The 23,133-nt window shown below is 39.0% G+C and overlaps 1 protein-coding gene across 7 annotated transcripts in view; it reads right to left on the bottom strand.

Annotated features, from left to right (window-relative positions):
* The window catches only part of PDE1A (phosphodiesterase 1A), a 337,006-nt gene that overhangs the window by 68,993 nt on the left and 244,880 nt on the right, over positions 1-23,133 (bottom strand). For 6 of the 7 annotated variants that reach the window (XM_077883318.1, XM_077883317.1, XM_077883316.1 and 3 more), the window contains one exon: positions 4,542-4,724. In XM_077883318.1, coding sequence (XP_077739444.1) covers positions 4,542-4,724 — 183 coding nt within the window. Of the gene's footprint in view, positions 1-4,541; positions 4,725-6,114; positions 6,348-23,133 lie in introns of those variants that run through there. The other variant, XM_077883321.1, reaches the window with a different exon arrangement.

Raw genomic sequence — 23,133 nt, 5'->3', positions numbered from 1 at the left:
TGTCATTAAAATATTTCTTTTATGGATTTGTTTCTTTTTTTATATATATAAAATGGAAATCATGAGAGAAAGAACATGTAGTATCACCAGAATTTCCACAGCTTCCTTTTTTTTAAATTTAAAAATACTATGGCAGACCATATTGACAAAAACGGCTGAAGGTTGTCTGAATTATCATTTAATAAAAATTAAGAAACCTTATGCAGAAGAAAGTTATTTCCATTTTTATAATAGCATCAATAAAAATATTATTAATTAGTCATTTGTTGGATCTTCTGATGAGCAACCAAAATGACATAAACCAAATATATACAACTCTTCCATTAGTTCATTTGACAAGAGAATCTATGTGATACCCTAATGTGTAGGAATGGCATTAGACTTCTATTCAGAACTGGAAGATGCATGGTTCATCCACAAAGTCCTGGGAAGAAAGAATTTAACTATGAATTGTGTCCCTTCATTTTCCTATTGTTAGTCCATTGGCAAGCTGCATTCCTAGACTATACTGTTGTAACTTCTCCACAAATGCCTGAATAAAATCATAATTTAATGACTATATCATTAATTTGTATGAAGGAGGTCAATATAAGAAACAGTCATTTGGAAAATAATTTGCAATTTCATAAAACCACTACAGAAGACACGAATCCTTTTTGTTTTTAAAGGTTTTTATAATTTATTTATTTTTGAGAGAGAGAGAGAGAGAGCACGAGTAGGAGGGGCAGATGGAGAGGGAGAGAGAATCTCAACCAGACTCCACGTTGAGTGCAGAGCCAGATGCAGGACTCCATCACACGACCCTGAGATCATGACCTGAGCAAATCCAAGAGTCAGATGCTTAACTGACTGAGCCACTCAGGTGCCCCTAGACACTAACTTTTTGATTCAATGTACCTTATATTAAAAATCCATAAAACATATTACTTGGTTTCTATGTAAAACCTTTCTTTTTTAAAGATAATAAATGCCAAATAATTCATGTTTCTCTCTTTTTAAAAGATTTATTTATTTATTTTATATATATAGAGAGAATTCCAGTGGGTGTAGGGGCAGAGAGGGGGGAGGGTGAAGCAGACTTCTCTTTGAGCAGGAAGCCTGGTGCAGGGCTCGATCCCAGGACCCTGAGATCATGACCTGACGGAAACCAAGAGTCATTCGCTTAACCAACTGAGCTACTCAGGTGCCCCTCATGGTTCTCTTTTTAATCTTGATTTAAGTTAGAATTCAAATATTGCATTTATGTTTATCTCTAACCTAGGCCTCCTTGATAAAAGTATTTCCCCATTTTATCACAGAGACCTTATTACTTTATTTCACTATTTCCATTTAATGTTTATTTTAAAAGACTAAATAATTTTTGAATGTGGTAATTGATTATAATAAAAAATTATCCTTATTCTCTATCTCTCTTGGAAGATTTCAGTTTATAGATAAGAATACTTCTATTAACTACTCCATTGAGCTAGGCATAATTATTCCAGTCTTGCAGGGCAAGGAAATTAGTAATTGCACTAAAACAGATCCAGAAAAGGATGATTGTCAATAATGATATTTAGTTGTCTTGTGGGTTGTTTTTGTTTTTGTTTTGCAGACAACAGTCTTTTTCTATCTATTTTTCTAGTCATTATTACTAAACAATGGAAGGACTTGGGAAATAAAAGGATAATGGACTAGGAAAATAAGGTCAATATAATAACCAGGAGTAAGAAATTCAAAAAGTTAAGTAACTTTCAACCTGTGGGACTTGATGGTAGAGAACAGTGGTAGGATGAAGCAAAGAGAAGACATGCCTTAAATCACAGACTAGCCACTTACTGGCTATAGGACCTTTACAAAACGATTTAATGCCTCTCATCTGTAAAATGAGGATAATTATAAGCTTTTTGTGAACAGTAAATGATACCAATGCGTACCATAATATAATAAGGACTCAATACAAGAAAGCCATTATTATTATTAATGTCCCTGTTTCACTCCTCGGCAGCCAGTGCTCTGGTCTTCAGGGCTCCCTGGCTTCTGTGGGGACTCTGGTGCTGATCTTTTAGGCCTGGAGGAGGCTGAGGAAGGAATGTCCATGTGTGTTCTCATTATAAGAAATGTAAAGTGAGACCAAGAAAATTATCCTTCTGAAGAGATAGAGGAACTCCCCCATTATCAGGTTCTAATCCCACAATCCATAACAGAACATTAGAACAAAAAGGGAGGGTGACTGGGATCAGAATCAGTGTGTGGGGGGGGGGAACCTTACCAGAGCTGCCTCACATTGAGCAAGTAGCTGATACATGATAAGTTGCTGAAAAAGAACCAGGAATTTCCTGGGCTCCTGTAAGTGGTGAAAGTCCAACTGGAAATATGGTGGATGGCCTTGGGAAGTTTTGACTGTATTTGCAATGTGTGATTCAAAAACTCAAAAGAACTGCCCCCAAACCAAAAACTACCTTATGTCAGACACTGTGTTAGGTAAGAGACCAATGGCAAGCAAGAAAATGACAGTTGCTGCTTTCCTGGGGCTTACTGAAGAGTGAAGGCAGGCAATAAATAAAAATTAGACGATTATAGACGGCATTCAGTGCTATGATTTAAACCACTGGTTAGGGTAGACAGAGTGATGAACTGTGTACAGAGCCATCAGGGAAGGCCTCTGGAAAAACAGGAAGGGCCAGCCAGGGGAAAAGGGAGGGCAAATCACTTTTGGTAGAGGTAATAACAGGATGAATGGTCTCAAGGGGAGAAAGAGTTAGGGGTGTTCATGGGGTTGAAATCAGAATATAGATATTCAGTCAGAAATGAAGGTGGCATTTGATGAGGCGAGAAAGTAATAAGGTGCCTAATCCTGCAAAAACCATGATATGGAAGTCGCCATTAATACCAAGTGAAATGGAAAACCATCAGATGTTTTTAAACTTAGGAGTGACAGGGACTAATTTATATTTCATACTGTCACTGTTAGAGTGACTTGTTTGGAGAGGGCAGCTGGGGAAGTTAAGAGGCCCAACTGGAAAGCAGATGGCAGATCCCAGAGCTGGATACTGGGGTTGCAGGAGCAGAGGTGGGAAAGTGAGCAGATTCTAGGTCTATCTGGAGAAGTGAATTGCTAGGGGAGCTGCAGAGGCACTGGGTCTTGGGAGGGAAGACTTGAGAGATACTCAGGAGGGCTTCCTAATTTCCAAAATTGAAGGCGATTATCTTTGAAAATGAAAGATAAACATATGGCCCGATTTTTAATGCACCTCCTAATGGGGATACAAGAGTAATAAAAGAGATTTCATTTCCACATGTTTGTAACATACCAATTTCTTCAAGACGGCTTGCTAGTTTAGTTTCCTTACGTGTATTTGATATTTCCATACTCTGTTAAACCAAATATTTTATGTAGCATATGAAAAGAATGGGAATTTACCATTTGAGAATTACCAATTCTCAAATGAGAATTTACTTTACAGGAATCTTAATCTTTTATTGAATGGAAACAGAAATTTACTTCCTCAGTTTGCATCCTTTTTAGCCTGCCAAGTTCTACAATATTTTCTTTAAAAAGACAAAATATACATTCTTTTGGCAAATCACACATATTTTCTCTTATCTGTGATTCTCTCACTGACTTTCTGAACTACTATGGGGATATTTTCGATTTGATGTAAATGAAAATCAGCAACTGTCACACACTTTCCTAAATTGTCTTTGAAAAAGGGCAATATGGTTATAGATACTCTTTCTCTCCAGCCCTGCCTCCCTATTGGAGGCTTCTGGTCCTACCTGGCAAAGGACCAGTTTATGCACCTTACCAGGGGTGTATAATTTTTTCTTCATCTAAGGGGGTTCTAATAACTAGTTTTCAAAATTGTCAGATGTCATGTGTTTACTTCAAGTCTTTTCTTTAGTTTTATGCTGAAACACTTGTTTTCTACACAGAAAAATCGACTGTATTCCTAAGGGCTAACCAAATATAAAATCATGCCACATTAACATGTATTTCACATCAGAACCTACGGTGATTTGATCTGGTGCTTCTAGGGGCCATCAAATATTCCTTGTTTCAGCGACAGAAATGTTAAAAAAAAAAAAAAAAACAACTCTTCGAAAGCAGACATAAGGAGCTTTTCTTCCATGATGGAGAGGGAATGCTCTTTTTGCTTTAATGCAGAGAAAGGCCTGTTGGATTTGAGCATGTAGTATGGAATTTGTTTTATGAAATGTGACATTTTATTCAGGTGAAACTAGTTGTGTAACATGAATGCGTTGCAATTTTTTAAACAATTGCTTACAGAGGTACATTTGAGGGCACTGGTCATTCAAAAGTCTTTGCTTTTAGCATTTAACATCAATTTAAAAGAAATAAAAGTAATAAATCCGGGACAAAACATTTTTGTTAAGGCAAGCTCATAATAAAGTTCTACTTTTGCTCATTCTGGGTATACTTATAACTGAAGTTTTCTTCAATAAGTAAAATATTTGACTCGTGTAATTTTGATATGGTAAGTATATCTATCTCTGCCTTCCAAATTTTATTGTCTTGAGATACTAACAATTTCACTTACCTTTCCACAAAAATTCCAGCTTGAACAGCATGCACAATGCTTCGAAATTTGGGTTTTTCCTCAGATTTCTTTTTCATCATCCCCATTTTCCGCGTGAAGGTGGACGCCAACCAGTCCCGTACTTCTGATGGGACTGAGTCTGTCTGAATGTCACTGAGCTCATCTTCAGTATCCAGCAGTCTTCTGTAAAAGTTTATACCGATATTTAAACTTTAGGAAAAAGTGAAGGAAAACTGATAACCAAACATTGCAATAGGATTTAAAATACAGCAATCACTCTCTGATCATCCTTTAATATGAGGTACCTAAAAAAGAAAAATGTTTGGGTTCACATTTGGAAAGCTCTGAATTTCTCAAACTGATGGTCTTCTGAAGGCAAGCAATGGTCTTGAGCATTTGCAGCTTCCCAAACCCAGTACCGTGATACCAGTCTAGAGAATATATCAACTAATGTACTATCCTAGTCATAAATAAAACTAAATTAGAGAAGAGAGTTCATCAACAGATGTCTGTTATTAAGGAAGGTAATTGGAGTGGAAAGACAACAGGAGAATAGAAGCTATGGAAGTCGCCTTATATGTAACGATCTTGTGTATATAGTACAGATAGCACATGCTGCTTGCTTAAGTCCTTGGAGTCTACAAAAGTCACTCATATGTGCTATTTCATTTGAGAGGTATCTCTAAGTTTTAGGCAAATAATATATCAAGGACCCTAAAAGATACTCATTCTGAGACCAACATCACAGATTAAAACGTGAAGAAAAAAAAAGATGGATTATTTTGAAGGCTCATTTTAGGTGACAATGCCAGTGGAAGAGGAAGAGAAACACCTGCAGTTAAGTGCAGATGCTATCTTGAGGGCATGCTGAGAACTGCTGGCCGAGGCCCCCTGTCCTCTCTAAGCTCCAGGTTAGACAACACTGTCAGGACTGATGGGTGGTAATACCTGCCAGTAAGGCTGGTCAGCTCCAGTGATCCAGAACTTCCCAAAGGTCTGAACTGAGAAGATGGGGTGAAAGGCTCCCCACAAATGACAAAAACACTCTACAGAGTGACTGAGGTTTGCTTCTGGGAAGAACACAGGCCACCTGTCTGCCTCCTGACTTCCTTATTTCTGTGTCTGCACCAATTTGATAACTCAGAGCTATTTTTAGCACACTTGAGTTTTGGCTTTGGGGTTCCATGTGCTTAGGTAAAGCTCTTTGTACAGAGTGAAGCCTACGGATCATAAGCTGATGGAAAGCAGAATGACAGTGTGTGTGCTAAAGCATCCAGAAGAAGTCATCTTTGAGAGGGCAGGAACCAAGGGAAGGGAAAAAAAAAAATAGAAAGCCCACCCACAGCACCCAATGCTATCTCAAAGAGTCACAAAAGGTTACATGAAGACCTCTACATGCTGCTCTTTATAAACATTCAGAGCGCAGTCATTGCCACTATGCACAAATGCATTTATGAAATTACCTTATGACAAAATATATACAATTAATTCTGGAATTACAAAACTACATGTATGCATATGAAGATTAAGAAAAGCCTTACATAACTGGAAGTTAGAACTGATTAATACTTACTTTGATTCATTTTTAACTTTCTTTTGGAACTTATGTTTGAGTGGTTTTGACTTACTCTTAATACACCAACATTGTAATTCAAGGCAAAATGTTTTTTTTAGCATTTTGTCCATTTTAAATTGGATCGTTTAGCCCATGGCAGCAAGACACTACACTACGTGGTTTGAAAATTCAAGGGCTTATGCCATTTCTATTATTACTTATTCAGTGATAAGTAAAACAACAGAACAGAACAGGTGGCATGGGAATTCATTGTGGTGTAATCCTGTGATGTCACTGAGCTCCAAGAATTCTACTGCTGCCTCGTTTTATCAGCTACTCAAAGTAGAATGAGAGACACGCTGTAACGGTGGTCCATTGATTCTTTGCAAATTTGATGTGGAGGACTTTACAGCTGTATGTCCTAAGCTCATAAATTACCCAAGACCGATCATCAAACATGACAAAATCAGCATATGGAAATGAGATTTTGAATGGAGATATGAGACTTAGGAGTCTGGTACTTTGGAAATTCTTAATCATGATGCATGATGTCATTCATGAAGAAGGAAAGAGCACATATAATCTTGGAGAAAGAGTAATGTGAATTCATTTGTGGATACAGACATAAAGGAAGAGTGTGTAAAGAGGAAAGCATGAGATATGCTAGCCTGTAACTAAAAGAAAATTTTGAAAAAGCAACACCTACCTCTTCGATGGTTAATTTTATACGTTACACATGGCTAGGGTGTGGTGCTGTTATTTGGTCAAACATTAGCCTAAGTGTACATATTGCTGTCAAGGTGTTTTTTGGAGGTGATTAACCTTTAAATCAGTAGACTGGGTAAAGTAGATTATCTTACATACTGTGAGTTGGCCTCATCCAATTAATTGAAGGCCTTAAGACAAAGATTCTTTCACGAGGAAGGAATTCCGCCTTCAGACTGCCTTCCGACTAACGACTGCAACATTGGCTCCTGCCAGATTTTTTAGCCAGGGTCAGCGTGTTCTGCAGATTTCCAGCCTATAGCCCCCACAATCACATGAACCAATTCCTTGTAATTAATCCATTTCAATCTCTATCTCTCTCTCATTCTCTCTAATAATATAAAGGCTAAGGAGATAGAGGTTTTCATATATATAAAAGCTATACATATATAATATATACTATATAAAGGCTAAGAAAGACTATTTCTATCATTCATGAACACTACGTGGTAACTACTGCATGGATTAAAAACCCAATAGATGACAAAGGCACAACTCCATTATATTAATGTTCACTTAATAGAGCACATCAGTTATACCTCTGGTTTTGAAACATAGAAATCATTTGCAAGGAACTAAAATGCCCTTTTAGCTATTATGGATCTAGGCACCAAACTGTCTTCTCATGTATTAACAGCTCTTTTTTTTAATTGCTGAATCATAACGTATTGTATGGATATACTAGTTTGTGTTTATATTGAACTACGGCCATCTTGGTTGCTTCCGATTCTCACAATTACAATAAAGTAGTTACAAATGATTGTATGCAGACTTTTCTAGTTCATTTGAGTAAATACCAAAGACCACAATGGTTGGATCGTATGGTAAGAGTATGTTGAGAAAAGGAGGGGAGGGGAGGGGAGGGGAGGGGAGGGGAGGGGAGGGGAGGGAAGGGAAGGGAAGGGAAGGGAAGGGAAGGGAAGGGAAGGGAAGGGAAGGGAAGGGAAGGGAAGAAGAAGGGAAGAAGGGAAGAAGGGAAGGGAAGGGAAGGGAAGGGAAGGGAAGGGAAGGGAAGGGAAAGAAAAGAAAAAAGAAAAGAAAAAGAAAAGAAAAAGAAAGAGAGAGAGAGAGAGAATGTTGAGTTTTCTAAAGAAACTTCCCAACTGTCTCCCAAAGTGGCTGTTCCGTTTTGCATCCTGACCGGCAATGAATGAGAGAGGCCAAGCCACTATCTTCTCTCTCCTGGCCTACTGCAGGAGCCTCCTACTGGTCCCCCAGTTCTTGTCCTGATGCCCTCAGTCTCTTTCTTCTGCGGCCAGAATGCTCTTTTAAAGTTGAGTCAGACCTTGTCAAGAACTAATTCATAAAGTCCTACACAGCTTGTCACAAGTGCTACCTCTACCTTCATCTTTTCATCAGTTTCCCCTTACTCATTTTCTTCCAGCAACACTGGCCTCCTTGCTGTGCTCCACCTTGCCAGCCTTGCTTGGCTTCAGAGTCTTTCTTTGCACTTGTTCACTTTGCTTTGACTCTCTTACCAGTTTTGAAAGGGGTCATTTTCTCACTGTATTCAGGTAAAGAGGGTTTCCCTGACCCCCCTACTCAACTGGGAAACACCTCTGTCTTTTTGTTCTATTATTGCCTTCCTAGCATTTACCGCTACTTGATATAATGTTGTATGTTTACTGGATTGTTTATTCATTTTATGTTTAATCCACTAAACTATAAAGAGAGCAGAGAGTTGGTCTGTTTGTGTGCATTATTGTATCACCAGCACCTACAACAGTGCATGGCACAGAGTAGGAGATGAATATGTATCTACTGAGTGTCTAGAAAACATCCAGAGATATTTACGCTAAACTATTATAAGTGATTACCTTTGAGGAGTGGAGTGAGAATGGGGATGGTAGGAGAAATTTTGGTCTTTAGAAGTCCTAGCAGCCTGGGAGTGACTTCATCTCCTTCATTGCCTTTAGGATAATTTGCATTTGAATAACCCCTTTACAGTTTTTGAAGCAAATTATGGGGCAACATGTATATTTGGTGTGGAAAACACATTAAACATTTTTATGGTATTTTGAATTATAGGCAAAGTACAAAGAAATTTTAAAAATTGAATACACTGTTTACATGCCTTTAGCCCAGGAAGTCAGTGTTTCTGTTAAATACTAACTCTTTTAGACTCATCTCTAAAGTAGAGTATACAAGACATTCTCAAGGAAGTTATCAATAAGTTGTAGCAGATTCATTAAAATAATTATTCTGGTTTGGAGAGAAGAAACTTGATAGACAAGTGAATAAAACCTAAATATAAATAAATTTTTAAAAAACTAACACACCTAATGATACATATTTCTCCCCACTCCTCTCAGTCTCCATCTTCTCCCTTTTGTTCTCCCTCTCCTGGCCACCTGCCTTATACCTCTGCCTTCCTGCCTCTGAGCACAAGGACTCTTCAGGTTTCACTGGGCAGAAGCAAAAACTACAGTATAATGTGGAAGGGCAATCCTGGGGTTTTGTTAGAGAATTATCATAAACATAAACAGTTTTCCTATCCATCTATGTGAGACAAGTGAAAATATCTGAATACTCACCTAAGATTATGTCACATGGAAAACACATAAGACTACGTTTTGCCCTTATTTCATTTTTGAAATAAATTTGTGCATGTAGGGTTGATAAAATGGGATCTGGAATACTGTGATTAATTTTGCTTTCAAAATCTCTAAGAGCTCAATTACTCCTCATCCTAATGTTAGATGGCAGAGTAAGCATACTGCTTTACATCATGAGTGCTCTTAAAAAAATAAAGACTTTGTGTTTAAATATCTTACAACATGAAAACATAGTCACTGGTGCATTTTTCTTAGGAATTCTAATAATGCACTCTATAGAAAATAAATGTGTAAAATGTTATCACTGTTAACCTCTGAGAAATACTTCTGTGTGATGTGACTTTCTTTCTTTCTTTCTTTCTTTCTTTCTTTCTTTCTTTCTTTCTTTCTTTCTTTCTTTCTTTCTTTCTCTTTCCTTTCTTTCTTTCTTTTTTTTTGTTTTAAGAGTGTCAATAAAACAGAAAGTGAAGAGTACCTGAAAATGAGCTATGGATAGATGGGGGGCCGGGGAGCTGTAAAAACTGATCCTCTGTCCAATCAGTGCTCAACTGATCCTTGAAGCTATTTATACCCCAAATTTTCTCTTGAAATCAGATGACACAACTCCCAAAGGGCTTATATTTTGAACTAGAAAATTTTCAAGAGGAAGGGAATAAAGGAGGCGGCCACGGAAAGAGAGGTCATGAGATTTTGACTTTTACAATTATATCAGTGAAAATATTTCTGTCCACAGTGGACTCTTGGAAAACGGTTATATCAGTGTACCCACACAGCTATTTCCAGGCAATCGGTGCCCACATTTACACCTACTGAGCATTAAGATTCAAGTGCTGGATGTAATTAGAAACTGGCTTCCTAGGTTTGAAATTTTCTTTTTCTTGATTTACTCTTCTTGTAAAGGATACATTTCAATAAGCCACCAAGTCATTCAGTTCTACCCCTAACATTTGCTGGTCCCAGGGCAGGAGCACATTTCTCCCAAATACCAAATAATTAAATATTTTATAGTTAAATATCAAATGATGGAATTGTTAAATGTGTTCTATCCCCCTACCTTTTAATAAGTTTCACAAAAGCCTGGCAAGTTGAGTTTGACTTGAGAATTCTCAACTCCTTACAAGACAAGGTTGGGCCAGCTGGCGGCCGCTGTCCTTCTGCACCTACCTAACCTCCGGCTCAGGCCTTACTGCATAAGCAGGTGGATACTGCAGCCTCCCTCCTCACTCTAATCAACCTGCCCAGCTTTGAAAGTAGCTGTTTGTTGGCCATTCTTGTAGGGGTGGAGAGGTACACAGACCACAGACCTAAGTGGTCTGGCCATCTCAGGAGGAAAGACCTATGAAAGAAGCCCCTTAAAACTTAGGAGACAGGCTAGGGGTCCTTTGGGCAGAGAATTCTGGGGTCTCAGTGTCCAGAATATGAGAGAGGAGCACAATGGGCAGGGGAGGGGATTCTATAGTCCATGGACCCAAAAAGAGAGAAGAGGGGCATGAGTTTCAAGTACTTCTTGGCTTGAAGACTTATCACCCCATGGGGAGGGGCACTCCAAAAATGAGCCATTGGTGAGCACTCTGAAATGAGGGGCAGTGTCGAGGGAGGCAGTGGCCCTGGGCTCAGGATGGTATTGAACTCATGTGGTAAATATGTTCCAAGTGAGCCCTCCAGGGATGGCTGGGAGAATTAACAGAAGTTGATCATTTTGCAGTATGGATATTTTTGGGGTAAGTAGCTCCCACATAGTTTAATCCATTAGTGTTATTTGTTTGATGAGCACATACCTGTGCTCTGAGCTGACTGCAGCCTCCCATCAAAAAACAAAAACAAAAAACAAACCAAAACCCTAAGAGTAATACTAAAGCTTTACTCAGAGATGCTAATGCTGCTGACTCTATTAGTTTCAATGAATCAGGCCAGGAGCCCCGCTCTAATCCTCACAATTCCGCCATGAGGAGAATACGATGATTATCAGTACCCTTATTATACTGATGAATAAACTGAGGCACAGACACCTTCAGTGATTTGCTCCAAGCCACACAACCAGTAGTGGCCATGCCACTTTTGAGCTCAAGTCTGATCTCAGAGTTTGAGTTTTTATTTATTTATTTTTTAATAATAAATTTATTTTTTATTGGTATTCAATTTGCCAACATACAGAATAACACCCAGTGCTCATCCCGTCAAGTGCCCCCCTCAGTGCCCATCACCCATTCACCCCCAACCCCCGCCCTCCTCCCCTTCCACCACCCCTAGTTCGTTTCCCAGAGTTAGGAGTCTTTATGTTCTGTCTCCCTTTCTGATATTTCCTACCCATTTCTTCTCCCTTCCCTTCTATTCCCTTTCACTATTATTTATATTCCCCAAATGAATGAGAACATATAATGTTTGTCCTTCTCCGACTGACTTACTTCACTCAGCATAATACCCTCCAGTTCCATCCACGTTGAAGCAAATGGTGGGTATTTGTCATGTCTAATGGCTGAGGAATATTCCATTGTATACATAAACCACATCTTCTTTATCCATTCATCTTTCGATGGGGTTTGAGTTTTTAACTGCTCAGCTCTACTTTACCTCAAACGTATGTTTTCTTACTAGGTACCCAGACTACCTTCACTTTCAGGCAATATTGATGTGAATAATCACTATTATCTAACCCATCTCTAGCTTGAAATTTAGGACTAAAAATAATTGAGCTTGGGGCACCTGGGTGGCTCAGTGGTTGAGCATCTGCCTTTGGCTCAGGGCGTGATCCCAGGGTCCTGGGATCAAGTCCCGCATCAGCCTTCTCCCTCTGCCTGTGTCTCTCATGAATAAATAAAATATTTAAAAAATAATTGATCTTAAAAAAAAAAATTAAGGGAATTTGGCCCACCAGGGAATTTTTTGGTCAAAGGATGTTCAAATTTAGTTTCCAAGACTGGTACATTGAATCATTCTCTCATAGATCTATCTGGATGGTCATAGAATTTCAGGGTACTTTGAAGTACAATAAATTAAATGTCAGGATGAGAAAAGGTGATACATTCAAAATGCCATAGTGAGTTGCCAGTAACCTGCTTCCTGAGTGTGAGATACTCTTGAATTAATTCTTCCAGTCTACACCTGAGCACACTTATTTATTTATTTATTCCTTGTCTTGTTCCAAAAAGGATTTAAGATGGCAGGCTCACAAACTTATTTCAACAGTTTTATTGTTGTTGTTGGCAGTTTTCTTTCCTTTTTCTGTCAATGCGATAACTTTGTTCTTTTGGTTTTATTAGCTTTTTTTTTTGAACTGTGAAAAAATGACCATTATATTACTATTAAGACTGCACACTTGTGGGGTACAGGTGTGGGGAGACATGTTAGTTATGCTGACCTTAGCTTAATCCTCAAGAGACAAATCTTGGCTAAAACAAGACCAGCTAAGGAGAATGTTAAAGTCATATGGAGCTTTCTTCATGTTAAGGCCTAAGGAGGGCTCTATGCCCCCTCTGTACTCACCCAAGGAAGCAGAGGCTTAGCAAGAGGAGGTTCCGTCCCCAAGTATAGGCAGAAAGGGCCAGGGGAATATTGCAGGAGGAGTCTGAGAAGGAGTCAAGTTGCTTGGACAGTTGGGATTCAGACTGTATTTTTGGAGTCAGCTGGGAGATTGAAATGGGGGAATGGGTGAAGCAGCAAACTGCCCTAGGCCTGGCTGATGACTCTTGGCTTCCCACCAGAAAGTGCTCTTTTAGCTCAAAAATATCTTTGAATACATGCCATTAGGCACAAAGCTTCACATTCCATTAATTACCAAATTTTCTGATTAATAAGCATCCTCCATGGTTAGGAGAACTGCCTCTGGAGTCAAACTCCTGACTTCACCACATATTTGCTGTGTGGTCTTGGGAAATGTGCTTCATCCTACCTGAGTCTCAGTTTCTTTGTCTGTTAAAGAGAAGTGATAATAATAGTATCCCTAATGGTGGGGTTGTGAAGATGGAATCGTCTAGGGAAGCACTTAGAAAAGTGTCTGTCACAAAGAAAGTCCTCAGAGAACCCCAGTTATTTACACATCTGCGTGAGTTCGTCTACGCAGATCTTCATTTCTGACATGAAGGAAAAGGAGGGTATTCTCTCATGGGGATGGAGGTGTTTGAGACATTTTATAGTAAGAAGTCAGTCAAAGTGAGTTTGGAGAGCCAAAGAACAATGTAAAGTTTCCAAGGATCATAACGAGGCAGTGGGAGGAATCTCCAAGAATAACTTTTACCCACTTTAAAATTTTACCTAGGAAAATAGGCACATTTGTAGAGACAAAAAATAGGACAGAGGTTTCCAGGGCCTGAGAGGAGGAAGAGCATGGGAATTATTGTTTAATGGGTACAGAGTTATTTTGGGATGATGAAAAAGTTCTGGAAATAGAGAGTAGAGATAGTAGTGCCACACTGTACTTAGTTCCACTGAACTATACCCTTTAAAATAGCTAAAATGGTAGCTTTCATGTTATGTACATATTATCACAACATAATATCTACCTAGTATTGGTCTTCCTGCCCCATTTCTCAGGGAAGAGATATGTTACTTCTTCTAATTGGAGAAGTAAGAGAAGCGCATTCTGTTCTTCATCCAATTGTGCATCCTTCCAAGGCCTACTAAGAGTGCTAGGGTGAAGGAAAAGGGTGACCTGCAGGCCAGAAATGAAGCCTAAGGGCCTACAGTTTCTCAGATCTGGGAGATGTGACCACATCACAAATCAAAGGAAGGGCCCTCCCCCTTTGCCCAAGACTCATTGCTATGAGGCACAGCTAATCTCCAATTCAGCACCTCTTACTTTTTGCTCCTGTTCAATGATGGAATTTCCTGGTCGAAGGAGGCATTTCATCACAAGATCATCTCATAATAATACTTGGGCTACACTCTTAATAAGACCTTAAAATTCTAACCATTACATTTCTAACATTCTATCTCTCTTTTCTGTAGCCTCATTTTGACATTCCCTAATGCAGGAGTTCTCAAAATGTGGTTCCTAGACCAGCAGAATCAGCAGTACCTGGGAACTTTAAGGCTCTACTCCAGACCTATTAAATTAGAAACTTTGGGGGGTGGAGACCAGCACTCCGCTTTAACAAGTCCTCCAGGTGACTCTCATGAATGCTAAAGTTTGAGAACTGCTCTCATCCATTCACAGCTTGCCAATTCATGGATTCTCCGCCAAGAAAACAAGATTCGACTGTGCGTTACACGAACTTAGCAATGGAGAGTGTTGGTGAACTACTGAGAGGGTACCGGCAGGACAATCTCCATGAAGGTATCTTAATTAATGAAGATTTTATATTGATGTTACAAATGAGAATTATCTGTATGTTACTTAATTGTAAAATAGAAAAGTCAGTTTCTCAATGGAGTAGGGGCAGAACCTACTTAGAGGAGTTGAGATATATTTGGAAGACAGGAGTATCAGGGAAGATAAAGACTATATTTCTTTCTAAACCTGTGAGGCTAAAATATGACCAGAATGATAAGAGGGAGTTAACAAGAGCCAAACAGAATAGCAAAATAATAATAGATAAATAATTATCATTGTATATAGATTGTCCTGCATAAATACTTGTTGAATAAAGGCACAGATGTATAAAAAGAGAAGCAGAGAATCTCTAGTCTTAGTGGTTGTTAAACAGTCATTTTTTGTATATTTCAATGCATGTTATATATGTTAACATTTGGGGATCCCTGGGTGGCTCAGCAGTTTAGCGCCTGCCTTTGGCCCAGGGTGTGATCCTGGAGCCCCGGGATCGAGCCCCACATCAGGCGCCCGGCATGGAGCCTGCTTCTCCCTCTGCCTGTGTCTCTGCCTCTCTCTATCTCTATGTCTATCATAAATAAATAAATCTTAAAAAAATATATATATATGTTAACATTTTTGGTCAGGCCCTGTTTCATGTGTGAAATATGCTATCCCAAAATATTTTTAAAAATATTTGCTCTAATCCTGTGGCCCTTTGTCCATATAGTCAGCCATGATTTCATTCACTGATTCAAGTTATACGTGAAACACAATTACCGAAAGGGAGAAAACTCTTGTTCCTGGACTCGACTTTTCAAAGTCTAGATCCTGTGAAAGGAGGAAAGGCCCAGGAAAAGACAACAGAAGAATACATGAGTCAGAGCAGAGTTTTCATTCCTTTGTGCACACATGCCCTCGGTTTAACAAGAGGAGTCAGAAAGGAAGACAGAAGGGATCTTGAGAAGAGACCCTGAATCCTGCCTGACCTTCTCCAAACTCAGAAAAATCTTGAAGAGAGTGATAATACACCCCAAATAAATTCCCAGGATCCTGGAACAGAAGAGAGCTGGATGCTCCACCCTACCTTCAGCCCCCATTTCCAAGTGGGACAGAAGGACAGCAAGCTCCCGGTGCAGAGCTGTGTCTAGACAGACAGCATCAAAGACGATAGTGACTCAGACTGACGGAGACTGAATTGAGAGAAAAGTTGGGGACAGTAGACAGAGGCAAAATATACTTTGGAGGCAGGCTTGTTGATAAAATATGGCAAAGAATGAGGAAAAACCTTGCATTTAATGAGAAAAATCTTAAGTATCTGACTTTCCAGTACTCGATACTTGCCCAAGGACCATCTATTATTGTTGAGCTGTATCATGGAATCAGTAGGTTTTGTGGGCTACCTTGGAAACTGAATCAACCTTTTTGTTTTACAGGAAAATAGGATGTGAATTCTAAGTAGCTAACTTAGAAATCAGCCTTTTGTGTTAGGACTTCTTATTAGGGTAAGATGACTCCCTGGATGGATTAGAGATTAAGAATTTGAGCTTTGAAACAGGCGATCTGTGCGGTTGTTAGGATGCTCTCCACTGCATGTGACATCAACCCTAATCTCAAGTGGCTTAACTAATACAGAGATTTAGTGTTTTCCTTAAAAAGAAAACTAGAGGTAGGTTGGCTCCAGGAAGGGCTTCTTTAAAATCAGCAGGTCGATAACATCAAGGACTCAGGTTTCCTCCATCTTTCTATAGCACCACCTTTAATGCTAGATTTAGTGTTATGCTTATAGCGAGATTGTTGTATCAGTTTCCCGCATCATACCCAGATACAAGACCTGGATGCATAGGTTTTCCAGACTCCCATTTTATGGAGAAGAAAGCTTTTGTGCAACACTCCCATTCAGTCTTCCTTTTATGTTCCAGAACATAAAATTCTGATGCCAGAATTGCATCATGCATCCATATATAAACTCATTGATCAGGGAATTGGAGGCTAATTACTGATTTAAATCAATTAGGATTTCACTCATTGTGACCCTGGGCCTGGGATTCGTCTTCCCTGAATCACTTGTCTTTGCAGAGGAGAGTGAATAATTGAGAAAAAAATGGGTTCTGTTGGCAAGGAAGAAGAGAAGAGTTAATGCTGGATTTAAGTTTGAATTTATCTTTGACACTTCATAATTATATGATCCTGAGCAAGTCCATTTAGTTTCTTTATGCCTCAAGTTTCTTAACTTTATAGTGGAAATAATATAAATATCTAATTCCTAAGTTCTCTTGAAAATTATATACAATCACATATACAACATGCATAATATGTTGCTTTGGGTCTAATTAATTATCAGATAATCTTAATTGTTCTTAATATCATTATTGGAAAAGAATATTTGATACATTTTTCTTTTTTTTTTAAAGATTTTATTTATTTATTTGAGAGAGAGTGAGCGTGCACAAGTGGGGGTGGGGAGGGGGCAAAGGGAGAAGAGACACAGACCCCTAAGGGGTTTAAGGGACTAAGCAGGGAGCCTGATGTGGGGCTCTATCCCAGGACCCTGAGATCATGACCTGAGCTAAAAGCAGATGCTTCACCCACTGAGCCACTCAGGTGCCCCTAAATTTATATCTTTTGCAAATCTAGTAAATAATCATTTATATTTTACTGACCTCAAATTTCACGAACAGTAAGATCTTATATAATCCATGGAGCTTTTTCTTGTTAGTCATCTCTCAAAAGATCTGGTCAGATTTTTTTTTTCCCTTTTTTCACTAGTGAGGCTGTTTTTGAAAGTTTGTAGAAAGTAACATACCACAGATGGACAGAAAATATGAAAATCAACTGAAATGTACTGCCACTTTTTCTAAGCCTGGTTTTCACACTCCATCCACAGGGTGAGAACAGCCTACAAACACAGCACTCCAAACAACCACCCCTCCCTTCAACTCACACCATAAAAATGGGAGTCCATAAAAAATCATAATTTGTTTTTTAGTGGTTCACTGAGCTCCAATAGTGTCTTAGCACCTACCCTTCAAATTGATTTCCCTTAGGGACTCCTCCAAATAAAAGCAATCTAAAATATACAAGAGCCCATATCTATAAATGCTCCCTCACTAAGCAAATGATAAGCAGCTCCCTCCTGTCACCCTGCTGGTGACCAGGGTAGGTTAGGCATGAGCAGGTCTCTGAAAAGAACTTTGCAACTACGGATAAAGCCACAGAAATCCAGAACAGAAAGGGGCTGGAGACTTCATCTTCCATGTAAAATATAACCAATGACTAGGAAAAAAAGAAAAAACTCTTGCCCGGAGGCTTATCCTTAGTAGGAGAGAAGCCTGGATAGGATTTGTTCAACGTCCCACACAAATCCTGATCCAGGCCCCCTGCATGTGGTACTGACCTAGACATTTTAATTTTTACTCCAGAGAGGACAAAGTTGTTGTTTGGCAAAGTGCTCTCCTCCAGTCTCAACTGCGTGGTATGTGATTTAAATAAAATTGATCTCTTACCTGCCTCGGGAGGTATCTGACCACTGCACTTACATATCCAACTCCCCTGGTCGTATTGTTTGAGGGATACACATGTGTTACTTGACCAGAATCAATGAAACATAAAGATTATGTTTGCTGGAGCCTCTGAAAAAGAAACCCTTTTTCATTCCTGCTGGATTTGAAGATGTGAGGCTCTAAAGCTTAAAAATAACCATTGCCATCCTGCTACCACTCAAAGGATCAAAAGGAGGCTACTTCAGAGCCAGTGAAACACAAAGGTTGAGTCCCTTGACATCATTTTTGCCTGGAGTCACCTATGCTTAGAGTCCTCACTAGCCATCAATGTTTTGGCAGTGAGAGTTTCTGGAAGGTGGTTTGGTTGCGCTTCCTGTCACTTATAATTAAAATATTTGTGAAAGGTGTTCATTAGTCCTGCCCTTCTTTTCCCCTTTTGCCCATGCTGGCTCTAGGTGTCCACTGAGTACACATGGGTCAGTGTCCTCATGATGTACAGCTTGTAGTGATTAATCACAAAGAGTTTGCTCTCCATTGTCACACTGAGCCCATAGTTTTACAGCCCACGGTCTATATTTTGGCCATAATTATTGTCACGCTCTGGCCAATGCTGAACAACTGAGTTTAAAATAAATCGTAACTAACCTTTCTGATTTCACAGTGCTACTTAAGTTTTGCCTATTTGAAAGGCCTTGTCTGTGCACTGGTTAGCTCCATCCTTATATTTTCCACTTATGCTTGGCCGTTGGTCTCTTTTCCTAGGTAACTTCCTCAAGGTAGCTTCTCACCTAAACTATCTATAAATATTATTTTTCTTTAACCCAAATATCTTTTTCACTCTTTGTGTCCAGGCTACAGGAAGCCTTCCATTCTATAAAAAGTATGAAACAAATAAACAGACAAGCACAAACAAACAAGTAAAGTTCCCTACTAATAGACTGTTCTGTTTTTGCTTTTTCCTATGCTTGCAAATTCTTGAAAAATAATCTAATTTCTTCTTGTCCTGTTCCATATTAATTCTTCATACTGCCCTAATCTTTCCTGAAACTCCTCTCGGAGGCATCAGGGATATCCTACCTGCAGCCAGTACTTTTCCTTGTGGCATTTGATTTACTCTTTTCAGTAACCCTACTCTCTACTGGCTTTTCATGCTCCGGATCTGCAGATCTGCCTCCTGCATCTGTATCTATTCTTCCTACGTCTCCGGTCCAGTAGCTGCATGCCTAACTTTCAATGCTTGTCTTTCCCATATCTGCCCTTGACATATCTACCTTCCCACTCCACCCTCTATTCTACATTGCATCCTATCCCCTGACTTCAGTTACTAGGGTTGCATGGAGACCCCTCTTGAGATGGAACTCCACGAGTTTTTGAAACCTTAATGGTTAGAAGAAAAATGCACATTTGAAAAGTCAAAAAATAATTTGGGTTTTTTTTCTTAGAGGTTTTATTTTACTTTCAGAGAAAGGCTGCTTTTTTGTTCTATGAAAATTTTTTTGAATAGGCCCACTAGCTACATAAAATTAAAGCGAATGCCCTACTCTGCCATACAGAAAATCGAGACAAAGCGACTGCAAGAGGCTAATTATCTCTGAACAGTAATGTACACAGTTGTCCTCTTCGGAAGCACAGCTGCATCACTAAGGATTCAGTGTCCTTTAGGAAAAAAGTGACTTTTTTTTTTTCTAAATAGAGATTTATATTGTATAATCTTTGAACATAGTTGCTGTTGAGATGAGATGAATGCACAACCTGACGTTAATTTTGAGAGCCCCTTCCTTTCTCCTGGCCTTGGAGCTTGAGGTCCTGAAGTCAGGATAGGAAAATATGTTGAAAAGCACTCCCGTAGGTGATGATAAGCTGACTTCTGGAAGATGGACTTAGACTTTAGAGGATGCAGATAAATGCCTGGTAGAGGACCTCTGTGCAAGGGGTTGTTTGTGGGCTCTGAGAGCATCCATCAGGACGGTCCTACAGCAGTTACAGCTCTAGCATCAGTTTGGGGAACTGGAGGAAGATGTTGAGCTCATGCTTGGGAGTAGGGCCCACCTATGGATTGCTGGATTTCAGGGGAAAACAGGTGATCTGCAGAGGAACAGTTCAGCAGTGTGAAGCCAGAGAGCTGCCAGCAGAGGAAAGTGACAGCGGGGAAGATGGGTAAAGCAAGGTAAACACTCACTGGGCATTCTCAAAAGCTTTAGGATGGGGAACATGTTGAAATAGCTTTGCTATTGGAGTTCCAATTATTGAAATAAAATTAAAGCATAAAAATATCTGAGACCCCTGTGTTACAATCCCCAATTTCACATCTCTGACACTATATTTCTGAACTCTAATACTCAGATATCTGGCATGTTCCAGACATTTTTTAAAAATTACTTTTGTTAGAAGCCATCTATTTAAGAATAAGCATGAGGAGCTTTGCCAGAGAACAAAACCCATGAACTTTAAGGAATACCTTCAAGTCCGATTCTATCTAGTTTGGAATCTTGACTCCATACAATTCTTACTGCCTGTTATTCTCTCTCATTATGACCGAGTGCAGCTTTTTAGTGTTTCCTCCTGTAAAATGTCAGGATGCTTGGGTTTCTCTAACTCAAACCTTCTCTGTTTCTTGCTTGCAGCACTTGTTCCTGTGCCTAGGTTTGTCTTCACAGCTCTTGACCCAGTTCTAGACACCAGCTATGTGCACAGTTGTACTCCTAACTCTACTGACCTGGGTCGTGTATTCACTTCAGATGCTCAATAACAATTCGCTTCATGAGTGAATATTTGTTGGTAAATTCCTGTACTCAATGATTTCAAGGGGGTTAGGTTTCCAGGTGCCCCAAACTTCACTCAATTTCTACCAGCATAACTTCCAAAAGTCCTGATTGACATCAACCTGTTCTTGCTCAAATCAATCTCTCATGAAGTCAACTGAAAATGTTTCTATCAAGACAGGTTTCCTTTCTAGATTCCTTTCTATCAGTTGGGCTTTGCTTGCATTTCCAGGTAACTATAGCCCACCTGTCTTCAGTTTTTCTTTTCAGGATCAAAAACCACACTCAGGAAATTATTTGTTTCACTAGGAAACAAAAACTATATATCTTAATATGATATGTATCCTAGAGGTATCTGCGTTTTTATTAGTAAAATAAAAGTAGTGGTTATTATTTAACTTTTACTCCATCTGGTATTGTGCTACATTTAATCCTCAGATAAACCCTATGAGGTCAGCATTTTCATTATTCTTGTTTCATAGATGATAAACGTAGGAAATAGAGAAGTTAAGTAAGATGCTTAAAGAAAGGAAGTATTGAGTGGAGGATCGAGGCTTTGAACAGTCCATTCTTTCTGAATCCAGAGTCTGTGCTCCATGGTCATCCTAAGGCTTGGATTGATCCATATAACAAGATGAGGTGACTGATTGTGTTATTAGGTGATATTAGAAAGCATAATATCCATCTCTGAAAGGATACCTGCCAGCCATCTGCCTCCTCTCATGAACAGCAGCAATCCATGAGGTCGAGGATGCTACTTTGCCTGGCAATATCCCAGTCTAAATAAGGATAATCGGACAGTTGTTTGTTGTTTGTTTGTTTCCCCCTTAAGGCCACATGTTTCTGGCTTACAACCATGCAGCTTTGAAAAACCATAGCCTCTAGGGATATGCCCAAAACAGGACTCATAAAATATTGGCATTTATATTTGTAAAATGTCTTGTTAAAAAAAAACAACAAACAGTTGTATTCATTAGGAAATTATGCTATAATCCTTCAAAGAGGGTTATTATTCAAATTCTGTCAGAAACTCTGTTTTCATTTTTCTCACTTATCTTTCTCATCCTTCCAGAGAGATTTTTTTGTCTGTTTGTTTTGATTTGTTTTCTTAACTGAAACCCTGAAGTTACTAACGCTTAGCAGGAAAACGTGTGTGTGCATGTGTGTGTGTGTGTGTGTGTGTGTGTGTGTGTGTGTGTGTTGTGTGTATGGGTTCTAAACCAATTGGTAATTTGTTTTGTCTTGCTTTTATCATGTGTTGACCTTTTTCTTTGGTCCAGCCCAAAATGAAAAAAAAGTGCCTCTCTGGAATATTCACTGAACCACTTTTTTCTAGAGAAAAAATTTTCCATTAAAAAACATCTCAAAAGCCAGTAAGTTTTTTATTTAAAGTTTAAAATCAACTAAGTGCTTCTTCATCTCTCCTCCTAACTCATCTGTTTTACTAATATTCCAAAGGCAAATGCAATCCTAATAATCGTAAATGCATCTCAACAAAAACATTCTCAGTTTCCTGCTGGGTCTTACTAAGTCCATTGGAAATCAAATCACATCAAGTATTATTGCTCTAAAATTTCTAGCTGGTATTTTGATCATAAAGTTACCGCCTTAGAATATACATAAGAAATCATCTTAGGCCTAACCAGTGGCATACTGGTAAATGTTTAACCACAGGCTCTCCAGAAAAAACAAATCCTGACTCGTTGCATTTCCCAGTTTCCATGGTGTAAATAAATACTCACACTGCAGCCAACTTCAAGCTACCAACGTGGCATCACTGAAGGCAGAGTTGGCAGTGATGCAAACACAATCCGCACACCACTGAGGCTGACAACCCTGACAGCATGTGAGCTTTCATCAAAATTTCCAGTAAGTCTCCAAAGTCTCCAGAGTCTGATGTTAGTGAGGGGATGCAGAAGAGATGCTTGGGTAAGCTTTTCTGTCAATTCATTTCCTCCTCTGTATTAGGTATGTAAAATGGTGATAAAAAAGTTTCTGGCTCACAGGATTATTGTGATGGTTCAATGAAAGAGTGAATGAAAATGCTTTGAAGAGTTCCTGGCACATAGCAGGAAATGTATGGTAAGAAGAGGCTTTTAGTAATAAATGTTAGGTATTGCTTTTCTAGGATCTACAAATCCAACTGTCAGAATGTTTTATTGTACATTGTCACCTTAATCTTTCAAAGGTCATTAAAAACCATCCTT

This window comes from Canis aureus, chromosome 34 (genome assembly GCF_053574225.1).
Source record: "Canis aureus isolate CA01 chromosome 34, VMU_Caureus_v.1.0, whole genome shotgun sequence".
Lineage (NCBI taxonomy): Eukaryota > Metazoa > Chordata > Mammalia > Carnivora > Canidae > Canis > Canis aureus.
The sequence above is the reverse complement of the archived record's forward strand: the minus strand, read 5'-3'. Positions and strand labels throughout refer to the sequence as shown.